Source organism: Xyrauchen texanus, chromosome 28, assembly GCF_025860055.1.
Source record: "Xyrauchen texanus isolate HMW12.3.18 chromosome 28, RBS_HiC_50CHRs, whole genome shotgun sequence".
Classification (NCBI taxonomy): Eukaryota; Metazoa; Chordata; class Actinopteri; order Cypriniformes; family Catostomidae; genus Xyrauchen; species Xyrauchen texanus.
The window spans coordinates 3,537,612-3,549,564 of NC_068303.1; the positions used below are offsets into that span (position 1 = coordinate 3,537,612).

At 36.1% G+C, this 11,953-nt stretch overlaps 2 protein-coding genes across 2 annotated transcripts; one reads left to right on the forward strand and one right to left on the reverse strand.

Annotated features, from left to right (window-relative positions):
- Nucleotides 1-1,778: 1,778 nt before the first annotated feature.
- On the forward strand, nt 1,779-5,883 carry LOC127622425 (uncharacterized). Its single transcript, XM_052096533.1, has 7 exons — nt 1,779-1,903; nt 3,019-3,692; nt 3,792-3,837; nt 3,934-4,025; nt 4,800-4,910; nt 5,045-5,321; nt 5,665-5,883. Exons 1-7 carry the CDS (start codon nt 1,862-1,864, stop codon nt 5,881-5,883), a joined length of 1,461 nt encoding a protein of 486 aa, XP_051952493.1. The 5' UTR covers nt 1,779-1,861.
- A 27-nt stretch (nt 5,884-5,910) lies between these two features.
- Nucleotides 5,911-11,311, reverse strand: LOC127621642 (uncharacterized). The gene is made up of 13 exons (XM_052095321.1): nt 11,165-11,311; nt 10,848-11,058; nt 10,507-10,582; nt 9,928-10,211; nt 8,886-8,962; nt 8,311-8,426; nt 7,993-8,190; nt 7,667-7,753; nt 7,313-7,566; nt 7,101-7,229; nt 6,847-6,981; nt 6,653-6,770; nt 5,911-6,416 (listed from the first exon to the last, which is right to left on the reverse strand). Exons 1-13 carry the CDS (start codon nt 11,170-11,172, stop codon nt 6,199-6,201), a joined length of 1,911 nt encoding a protein of 636 aa, XP_051951281.1. The 5' UTR covers nt 11,173-11,311; the 3' UTR covers nt 5,911-6,198.
- Nucleotides 11,312-11,953: the final 642 nt, after the last annotated feature.

Below are 11,953 nucleotides of genomic sequence, written 5' to 3' on the forward strand. Positions count from 1 at the left end.
ATATATATATATATATATATATATATATATATATATATATATATATATATATATTCTATGTTATGGGAGCAGCCAATTTCCTCCAAAATTAAACACAAAAACGTATTAATGCAGTGTTTCTGCTACTCCCCAGAAAAAATGCTATTATATGCAAGTCATTTTAGTGTCAACATAATAAGCCATGTACATTATGCGTCAATATTTACCGATAATTGCTGCAATAATAGCTGCTGCTCTCTGCCCCGCTTAAAATCATTGGCAACGCAATTTGTTTGGAACTATTGAGAGCTACACGAATCACGTGACCGCGCGGCAGCGAGATCACTGTCGCAACCGTCTATGTTCGCAACTCTTATATTTAACGGCTCTGGTGTGCGTTTCCCGTACAACGACGTAACTTGCTGCTCCACTACCGTAGTATGATGCACTGTTGAAGAAATCAACTTGCTAGTCACGACTGTTTCCCGAAACCGTATTGTCGCAAATTGGTTGTTCAACCACGTTGGTTAATGATGTCACACATGTGGTGGAGTAAAAACTAGCCTACTTTTAATGAATCTGTTTGCGATCGAATCAATGCTAGATGTTTTGCTATAAATTACGGACATGTCATCTGAGGACTATCTCATATTTTTCTCAGTTATTTGCTTTATTTCCAGATTCAATCATAGGCTCGTTCTTACGCACTAGAGCACGTTCACACATGCGCACTCTTCAAAAACGGTGCTTTAAATCTATTGACAAACTAAAAGACATAAAGGACATTTGTATGTCTTCTAAATAAAAGATACTGATTGTACTGAATGTCATCTTGCTTATTTGGCTCAAGATAATAATTTATTAAGCTCACATGTTATAATAACCAGAAACTCTGCTTCTAACCACAGGTCGAGAGCTGTCGTTCCAACCACACAACTCTGCGATGCTGTTTGCGAATGTTCGTTGGAACGATGGTTTCGGGAAACACCGACTCGTTGAACTATGATGATAAGACGGAACTTGCGACCATAGTGGGCTAACGATGCTTTTGGGAAACGCACCCCTGGTTCGCGCTTAGTAGATGCCGCCAAGGCAAGTTCAAAACAAAGCGCGCGCGCTGTGGCTCATTTGACCAGTTACGTTTTTATCCACTCATAAATAAAAAGGAACGACTGATTTTGAAAATGTAGTAGAGTAAAAAGTAAGATATTTGACTTTGAAATGTAGTGGAGTTAAAGTAAAAGTCTCCCCAAATTTAAATACTTCAGTAAAGTACAGATACGCAAAAAAGCTACTTAAGTACAGTAACGAATTACATTTACTTCGCTACTGTCCACCACTGGTAATATACAAATTAACATTTCGTTCCCAACTTCCCATGAATTAAGAATTCGTTCTCTCATTTAGGGTGGCCACGAATTAAATTCGTTTCTACAAATTCTTAAATCGTTCCCTGGTTTATATGGAGCCAGGATTCTGCCAATACATTTGAATTTGAATTGTGTCAATTTGAATTTGAAAATTTGAATTATAGACTTTTGAATTTGAAATTTAACCAAGTTGAATTTGTATTTTTTTTTATTGCACAATTTTATAAATATGTAAACTTTTTTGGTTCTGAATTCTTGTATTCAGTTTTAAAAAATACAGCTTCAAGTTTTCAAGATGAAGAAGAAATTCAGAATGCAAAATTCAACCTCTAAAATTCAACCTGCGGAAATTCAGCCTCTAAAATTCAACCTGCGGAAATTCAGATCGAGAGAAAGTGGGTCAGAGTTCAAGCTGCGTGTTCCACAGGGAAGAGTAGAGGATCTCGGAAAAGTCCGACGGAGCATTTTGGCCAATCACAGGTCGAGGTGCAATATTTTTTTTTGGCGGGAGCATGATTCAAAAGGTTTCCATTATGACCATGAACTGCACGGAGGTAAGTGGTTCTTAAACTTTTACTATTTATATTTATCTGTTAGGTTAGCATATTCTCAGCACCGTGAGGCATTTTTGTGGTGGTCTCTGGTATTTGTTGTAGTATTAAGTATCCTTAGTGTGAAAGTGATTAGTATGCTTAAGAAGAGTAAGCATCACATATAACTCAATAATGATTTCTGCTTTACTCTGTGATCGGAATCCACATAAGATCGGTGTTATTTCAAACACTTGTTGGTGTTTGTAAGTGCGTTTGAGCACATGACATGAACGAATGATCATTCAGATGTGTGTGGTTTAACAGGCGTGATTACATTACACGATTCATTTCCGCTTAATTTCATGCAAATTGTAGACTTCTTGTAAGGCATTTTATGGCTAATTTACTACGGAATTTTAAAAAGGACATGCGTTATTTTTATTTTTAAATTGTTCTCAATAAGACAATCTGGAGGCAACAGTTAAACGCACTGTTGCATAATGGATGACGGAATAAGTCAGTACTTAGATCAATGGACTCACTCGATCTGAAATGTCTGTATGTCTCTCAATCATTGACAACTTCCAGAATAGTGTCATACACCTTACTAGAAGACTATCACGTATACAACATTGTCGTAGAAAATACATTGACCCTGAACGCTTGCCCAAATTCATTGCCAACTTGAGGGACCGGGACGTCTGCACGCTGGCCGGGCTCGGACAGAAAAATGCGGCCCGATCCGCACTCTAGTCTGCATGACTGCGGTCAAGCCAGCCACGATTTAGATCCGATTGCATAATGCAGTTATCATTGTTCTTTGTGGAAACACAGAAAGACGTGCTTCTTAACTCCTGTTGAGTGCAGAATAAAGAGTCTTACTATATAGATGAAAAGCGTTTATAAAGTTCTTTCTCAAAGGATCTCTCATTGCCTTTTACCGTTTCATCATTGTATTGTGTGTGTGTGTGTGTGTGTGTGTGTGTGTAAATGAACATGTACATAATGTATTAAATAAATATAACAATGACTGAGCTAACGAGTCCCTTGTGAGCATTAACCACAGTGGTCGTGTCATTTATGCACATCTTTGCAAAAGAGCTGAAAGTGTAGCTAACTTTTGTCTATTGTTACAGGATATACTTCTGGATCATATATGGGAGAGACTTCGCTCTCGTTTGCAGAATGCCCTTGCAAGGATACCTGTGGATTTGGACTTTTTAGAATTTATCTGTGTTCAAGAGTTAGTTTTCCTCAGTGCTTTATCTCCCCAGGTCACCCTTCCTGTTGACATATGGGAAGGTTTAACAGGTCTACATTATGCAATTACTTCAGAAAAACAAAGAAACGAGACGCATTTTGTGACAGCACACTTTGAACAAGGTAGTTGTGGACGCCCAAAAGCAGTCATTGGTCGTGAATATCTCACCAGTATGCTTGAGATGAACTTGCCAGTCAGGTGCATTGCTAACCTTTTGGGGGTATCTGAAAGGACTGTACACAGGCGACTGGCAGAGTTCAACCTATCAGTCAGATCACGCTACAGCTCACTCACAGAAAATGAGCTAGACACATTAGTGTCTAATATTAAGTCCAGAATGCCAAATAATGGGTACAGGATGGTGAAGGGGGCTTTGAAAGCTGAAGGGCATAAAGTGCAATATGACCGGGTGAGGGCATCACTTCATCGAGTGGACACACTGGGAGTTTTCTCCAGGATGACAGAGCTGGGTTGTGTTGTCCGGAGGAGATATTCAGTCCCAGGGCCCAAATCAATGATGCACATCGACACGAATCACAAATTAATACGGTAAGTTAAAATAATATTCTGTTTAAGCTTTTACTCAAGATATTCGTCCTACGGTTATTGTCTTAAGAAAAATTTTTATCTAATGCCTGTGGTTTTTAGGTATAACATTGTCGTGTTTGGAGGGGTGGATGGCTTTTCACGAAAGGTGATTTTGTTTTTGTTTGTTATACAGTCTAAAGTTAGCTTGGGTTTTTTATGTACCTGATAAATAGAACTAATAACACTACTTCTAATTGTACAGATAATGTACCTTGGTGCTGCCACAAACAATTTGGCATTAACTGCCCTAACATTCTTTCAAGAATCTGTGGAACGATATGGCTTCCCTCTTAGGTAAGTTGTGGTATCGTGTCATAAAGACAATATATTTATTTCATACCTACAAACAGAATTCTCCACTTGTTGGTCAGTCTGAGTTTAGTTTTCAGTTAAATTTAGAAAGAAAAAACTTTGAAATGGTGGGTTTTCTGAAGGGGCAGCGTTTACACTTTGCCACTCTAATGCTTGGTCAACTTCTCAGGGAATCTGTAGACACAATTTCTCCATGTTACCTTCTGTGTTTGCCAGTTATTCTTAAAATACCCCTTGGAATGCTTTTTGAAATCCACATTGATAATTACTACATTCATTGCAGGGATTCTATTTCTACATTCTATTTCATATGATGCTAATTACAATGCAATGTTTCCGTTATTCTTAAGTTATGTTGTTACACTGTATTATCCATAAAAAAGGAAATTTGAATCACAATATAGTTATAATGTCCTTTTGACTTTAATATAATAGAAATATCTAATATTTAATCAAGCTGAATTAATGAAGTAGGGTGTGTGCATCGTTAATAACTGTGCCTCGGAATGCATTTTAAGTCCACGTTGCATTTTGTGTCATTTATTACATGGTGTATTATGAAAATGCCATCTCATCACATATGAGCCATATTATAATCTAACATATTGACATGCACAAACACAACATCTCTCTTTTGTAGCCTCAACTATTTATTTACTAGTCATGTTTTTCACCAGGAATAAATCAAGTTGTATAAATGAGCTCTTGGTTAAATATTATTGAAACTGTGCCTTGATCAAATTTCTAATATTATAGGGTCAGAGGGGACCATGGAGTTGAGAATGTGGACATTGCACGTTTAATGTTCACAATCCGTGGCACAGGGAGAAGCAGTTTCATTTCAGGGAAAAGTGTCCACAACCAGAGGTATGTAAAGAAAGTATTCTATCAGACACATCTCTTCTATGTAACCATGTGCTTTATACTCCAAGTATTTGTTTGAATCGTCAGTTTACATATGAATTTTCATATGATGCTGAAGTTTGACCTTTGTCACATAGAATAGAGAGACTGTGGAGAGATGTATGGACTGCTGTGACCAGTGTGTACTATGATGTGCTACACTATCTTGAGGAAGCCAACTACCTCGATATTGCAGACCAAACACATCTCTTCTGTTGCCACTATACATTCTTGCCAAGGCTACAAGATGATCTAAACATTTTTCGAGATGGGTGGGACAATCATCCTTTAAGGACAGAACACAACATGTCTCCAAATCAGCTCTGGGAATTGGGCCAACTTCACCATCCAGTTGATGATCCCCAAAATGCAGAGGTATGACTGTTCATGCAAATTAAAAGCCATGTTTACATTAACAAAAATTAAAGGTGTCATGAATTGAGAATCTAAATTTTACTGGATCACTTTAAATCATTGAACTTCAAAAATATTTTGTAAGTTGAATTCAAAACTCAATCCTCCATCTAAAAACATGTATTAAAACCAAGCTGTTGAAATGTGCATTCGTTTCTCGGAGCACTTTTCAAATGAGCACTCATTGTCCGAGTCCTAGTTTGTGACACTGTTAAATACATTAGTTACTTCAAATACATCAATACTTTAAACTATTACATGAACTGAGACTGCATTTATACAGAAATGTTTTTCGCTTACCCAGGAACAGAACATGGGGATATCAATAGCTGATATTGATTGGGACAGCAGTGGATTGGCTTCTGCTGAAAGTGTTGGTGTTACTGTTCCAACTGTAGAATGTCCACTTACACCAGAGCAACTTGCAGCACTCAAGGACACAGTGGACCCCAGGTCACCATCACAATCCCATGGGATAGACATTTACATGGCTACAGTGCAGTTTTGCCAAGCAATTGAGTAATGCTTCAGGACACATGAACTGCTGGAACTGAATGTCTATTTATTTTATGAATAATATAGCATTACATGTGTTTTTCTTTTCTTTCACATAGCACAATGGACAGCTAAATTGGTTCAAAAACAATGACATTAAAATGTAATGTATTGCATGGGATTTCCCCACTTCTCAAAAATAAAACAGCAATACAACATGAATGTGTGCATAGCGATATATCTATGTCCAACAAGTCCAAACAACATAGGACTATGATACTGTAACTTATAACTTAATTTAATAAAGGTGGTGTCTTTAATTACTGTATTGGAGTTCACTTAACTAAACAAGTCCAAAACCAAACTCTGAGGTACCAATACACTTAAGGAGTTCATCCTTAAAATGGCTGAAATCCATGTAATGACCTGGTAAGCGTAGCATGCTGAAGCAAGTGGAGGACTTTGGCATGTCAGCTCTAACAATTTCGACTACCATCTTTCCATCTGGCACTTCCCACCCCAGCCAGAATTTCACCAAGTCCTTAAGGTCAGAGCTGGATGCTAGATAAAAAAAAAATAATAATAATAATTCAAACATGGGTAGTTAATAAAAAAAAAGCATTCAGTAGATTCATTTCTTATACAAGTTAATGCGTTTCCAAACTGTCAGTCCTATTTGTTTCCTATTTGAGAAATGATCTAATCCAGATATTCAAACATGTATCCAATGTTAATCCAGTCAATTGTATCAAGTACGTTACATACTGGCCAGCATAAAACAATGTCAAGATTTATACCTGTCTCAATGAACTGACGCAAATACCCTGAGATGCGGCATCTATCTTCTAGCAAACAATCTTCATCATCTTCATCCACACTGCTATCAGAGGGCCAGCAGATACAGGAAAGTAGCATCTGAAAACAATTTCATTGTATCTTTATTTTGCAACAGTACTACATATGAATCACTTTAATACAAAATTCAACAAACCGATGGGGTAAGTGAAATTTCATGTTCGCTCGGAAAGATATCCACATCTTTCCTTTCCATCAGCAGTGGCCACACTCTGGTTTCCTTAAGCCCTTTACGTATTTGTTTCAGCTGCCGTAATCTCCTTCCAATGACCTATAGTATTGTACATTTTAAATGATTAGGTTACATGAAAGTAATGCTAAATTACAGCAATGTTGCAGTTAAAAGGTAAATAAAACAACTCAAAGTTCAGACAATTAAAAGAACATTACCGCATGTGATAAAAGGCGCTCAAAAAGCCACTTCTTGTTTTCTTTGGTTGGGCCAGGAAGATCCCAAGCAAGACTCAGATCAAGGACAGCTTGATGTTCAGCAATACTGAGTTCAGCCTCTCCATCAAGCTCCATTTAGAATAGTACAAATTAAATGGTGCAATTATTAAGTATTTGTTTTAAATAGCAATTTATGCTACCAATGTACATACCAGTTTTATGGTTTCACGAATATCATGGTCAGGACAATCTTCTATTTGCACTGTAGCGGTCTCAGGTGAACCTCCTAGAAGTACATGGACTATTGCCTTGCTGACTCCAGCCAGCCGAGGTCCACCATGTAGGAATGCATGTCCAATCATGCGTCCTGCAACAAGGAACAGATCACTCTCTACGAGAAATTGTGATGATGATGGAACAAGATGGCCTGGTTCACCTTCAAAGAGACAGGTCCTTGCAGTGTTTCCTGTTTTAAAATAATGGTTAAAAGAAACATTTTAGATTTAAAGAAAAGTCAATAAAACAAAATACCATAGTGAATGCTCCATAAATAATAATTGACATACCCATGTTAAAATTGAAACCATGCTGAAGCCTCTGCATAGCAGTAGAAAAAAAGTGTCTAGTCACTCCTTCACCAATGGCAGCATCCCCTGAAAGTTACAGAAATTTACATCAACTGCAAAAATGTTCAACGCTGTGTCATTTACGCAAACTCATATGGAGCACATATGAAGTCTGTATTTTCATATGTAGACAGGATCTTGACCGAGTCAGGCAATGTGTCTAATAGTTAGGCTTAAACATCTTAACTGAAACAACATTTTTGTCAACTTAGTAGTTTCATTGGGCAAGAAATGCCACTGAATAAATATAGTTTTACATGCAGCACCTTGGAGTTTGCTTTTCACAGGGCATGCCCATTCTACGCTGTTTTGTTTGTAGAATGCAACAAGTTCTCGGTCTTGATCTTCCCTGTCCATCCTCACATCCATGATCATCAAGAGGGGCTTTCCAGTCTCATGTTGGCTAATTATTTCCTTGGTGTATAAGGATACTGCTCTATTTTTATCTGGTTCAGTTTTCCAATCTGCAAAAAAACAAACATGTAAACACTTCAGATGGTATTCTACAACTTTAGTGTTACACCTCATACAACCTCTGCTAATCAGTTCCATTTCAAAACATTTTCAGAAATAAAAATGCATACCATAATTCATTCTTGTGGATTCTGCTTCGTTTGAATGACCGGTATACGTCATGGGCATGAAAACTCCAGATGTGGATGGTTCTTCCATAGATGCATTTAATTCCAGAGGTTGTATGCTTTCATTAGGATACACAAACTTTATTACCATACATTCATGCAAAGATGGAATAAAATGCTTTTACGAATGAATAACCTCAAACGTTCTAAATGAATTGGACAATCATAATTTTTTACACAATACTGCAATAATGCAATACTAACAGCACACCCAACAAAAATATACAATACGCGACCAGTAATTTACACTCTCTGACATATCAGATCTCTTAGAGAAGGTTACATGATCTCTTATCCTACAGGCAAAAATGAAATACAGCATCTGGCTATCTGGATAATAAATCTAAAATAATCTGGAATGTAAGGGATATAACGCTGTTATTCAATATATCACTCATTAACATTTATCATCTAGCCTTTAGGAAATTTTTAAATATTCAAGTACATTTATTTAGAAATATTGAAGTCTTTTGTGCACTATCAATAATTGAATAGTCAATAAAAATAATTTTCCTCACCTGTCACCTGTGCAAAAACTTGCATGAATCTCTATCACATCAAGGGGCATTTCTTTTTGACAGATAGGGCAAGTTGCCTGGAAAAAACACCAAACAAAATAAAAAGAGAGAGATCTTAATATTTATTTAGCCATTTCTATTATACTAAACAGTTAAATTATAAACAGATAGAGGATTAGTTGACGCAAAAATGTAAATTGTGTCATTATTTCTACTCTTTCACGTTGTTTCAAGCATGCAAAACTTTATTTACTATGGAACACCCAAATATGCTGAAGATTGACAATCAAAAATCAAAATATTTTTGGTGTTCTGCAAATACATTCTCTGTAATTCAGACATTCCCTCACAGTTCACTACGAGTAGATTTATGCAGGTAACTGCAGTTTGGAATCTCTTATGCTTTGACAAAATGTCTAAATTTGATGTCCTACTGTCTAATTGGAATTGATGAATTTATGATGTTACCTGGTCAATAAATTGTAAACATTTGATTTTATTCTGACTGACTCATGAATTGTTTTTACCCCAAACAGATTACAGTATTCGTATGTATGCAGAACTGACCGCTTGTGACCGTGATTCCCGCCTTGTATAAACACGCGAGGACATCAAAGCGACATAGTCTCTTAATCTGGATGGGAAAATTATAATTGGAGAGTTCGAACGAATAAATAAAACATTCGCTCACTTTTAATGACGCGCAGATATCAATAAACACTTTTTTATTTATGGAGTCAGATGAATTAAGATAAATACATGAGAGAAAACGCATTTTATTTAATCTTGTTGTGTTGCGTGAGAAGGAAGACATTACGCGCAGAGACCTTCCCCCGTATTATTGGAGTCTGACGTTGGCCTGATATACGGGGCTTACACATAAAACTCTCATAAGTTTATAGAAGCAGTTCTAAAAAAACAAAAAGTATTGTACTTTTTAAAAGAATTACTATTTTTTAATAAAATTAATATTATGGATTTAAATTTTGATTCTAAAATTGAAAGCAATTGATGCAAATTATATCATTTTAATAATTCTTACTTGATCATCATTGGTCTGTTCAGCATCATCACTGGTCACACAGGACTTAATGTGTGCTGTAAGAATGACTAATGGGTAAGTGATTCCACATCTCTGGCATTTCTCTTTTGGCATATCATTAAAGCTTTCAGATTCTGGTGGCAGAGCAGTGGTGTCGAGTTCCACTTGAAGAGGAGCTATGTAAAGAACTCCTTTAAAACCTTGAGTTGCAGTCTTCAAAAGTTTGCCACTGTATCCACTATCATCGGGTGGAATAAGGGTGAGCTTCCGGGAGCCCCATCCTCCTTTTAAAAAAAAAAGAAAAAAAAAAGAAAAAAAAAAGGGGAACAAAAATACAGAAAAATAAAACATGCTATTGGAATTTTTTTAGATCATTCCTCTTTTTGTTATGCCATGATCAGTTTTTAGATGATTGGGAAAATTTTACAAACTATTTTAAGTTGGCTCAAATGTATGTATTTACATTTAGTATAGCACTGTACCAGATTTTGTATATTACTTTGCAACAAAACATATTATAATTGTTTTGGGGGGTTGTTTTGTGCGCAAAAAGTGCATCACCATGTTCTTGATGATTACCTGAAGATTTATAGACAAGCCAACCCCCCTTTAAGTCCTGAAATTTTGGGTACAGCTCTTTCAGTTGGGCACATACCTAAAAATACAAAAAGGCAAGACATTTTTATTGTCAGTACAGCACAGAGTAAAAATGTATTTTCCATCAGTTACAACTGTACCACGACCAACTGCCTGTAGTCTTTAATTATAGCAACGTGCTTGAAAGCACCTCAGAGCCCATGTTCTTTTTTTAAAGAATTGAACAGCTATTAATATGACTTTATTCATTGCAATGTAATTATTAATCACGTTGTTGCACTTAACAAGAGATTTTTAAGTTACAAAAGAGATATCATACATACTTCATCATAAGTTGCATTTTCGTCCATATGCATTGTCTTCCGCCCCAATCCAGCTTGCATGTGTACCACATTCTCACTTTCCTTAGGTGTTCGATCATATTGGTGAGGCAGCAAATAAAAGTTAACAGGCAATATTTTTGCAGGTTTGCTAGGGTTCACTGACAGAATTCGCCTTTTACCCCGTCCTTTGCTGAAAAACCCAGGAAATGATCTGTAGGCAAAAAAAAAAAGGATAATTTCAAATAATAACAACCATTAAATAATAGCATATTTATTTTGTCAGTATGAAATAAAATCAATAAAAGTAGTTGCAAAACCTGGTCATCTCAGTTTGGATGGTAGCCCTCTGCTGAAAAGTGTGCTGCCTATGAAGGCTGAACCATGGAAAACATAAAAAATATTTCTGTAATTATAACTTAAAAACAATGAATGCATACACAAATACATATACATAACAGGCACTTAATTTCTCCCAAACTATCCTTTTACATAATACAATTAAAATATATACACAAAAACCTGGCATTATCCTGACTGGGACCAGCTGCACTGCCTGAAGTCAGCAAAGATAGTAAGTGCCTGGCTGATCTGACAACTTCACTGTCCTGTAAACACATTAACAGTTGTAGCAGAATAGTTTTATCTTGTCTTTCTATTATACCCTTATACCTAGGCTTATATCAACCTAAGTCTTAATCTTGTTTTGGGGTCTATTAGAATGTTTTCATGCCCAATTATAAATAAAAAAAAATTATACATATTTTATAATATTGACTTATCTCTCTTCATGTGCGATACCAGTTCGTGACGTGGAGCATGGTACTCTCCGTGTGAGAATGACAGTCATTCAGCTATGTTTATTGGAGACCAGTGTGTAAATTTACGTAAGTTTAAAGAGGCCATGCGTAATTATTTTTCTGTCTCGTTTTCTCGTGATCTCGACATAACTAAAAGTTGTTTTGGATTTATTTTTATCAAAAATATATACAGTTTTTATTTGATCTACAGGATTTACAATTCAGATTATTACAAGGTATGAAGGACAATGAGAGATCCTAGTCAGAAAAGAAAAATGTACTATATGTAAAGTTATGTTTATTCATTAC

Coding starts and splice junctions, on each gene's coding strand:
- LOC127622425 (XM_052096533.1), top strand. CDS start 1,862: ATGATTCAAAAGGTTTCCATTATGACCATGAACTGCACGGAG. Junction 3,838..3,933: donor TGGATGGCTTTTCACGAAAG/GTGATTTTGTTT, acceptor CTAATTGTACAG/ATAATGTACCTTGGTGCTGC. Junction 5,322..5,664: donor ATGATCCCCAAAATGCAGAG/GTATGACTGTTC, acceptor TCGCTTACCCAG/GAACAGAACATGGGGATATC.
- LOC127621642 (XM_052095321.1), bottom strand. Junction 10,583..10,847: donor AAAATGCAACTTATGATGAA/GTATGTATGATA, acceptor TTGTATTTTTAG/GTATGTGCCCAACTGAAAGA. Junction 6,417..6,652: donor GCGTCAGTTCATTGAGACAG/GTATAAATCTTG, acceptor TTTTTTATCTAG/CATCCAGCTCTGACCTTAAG.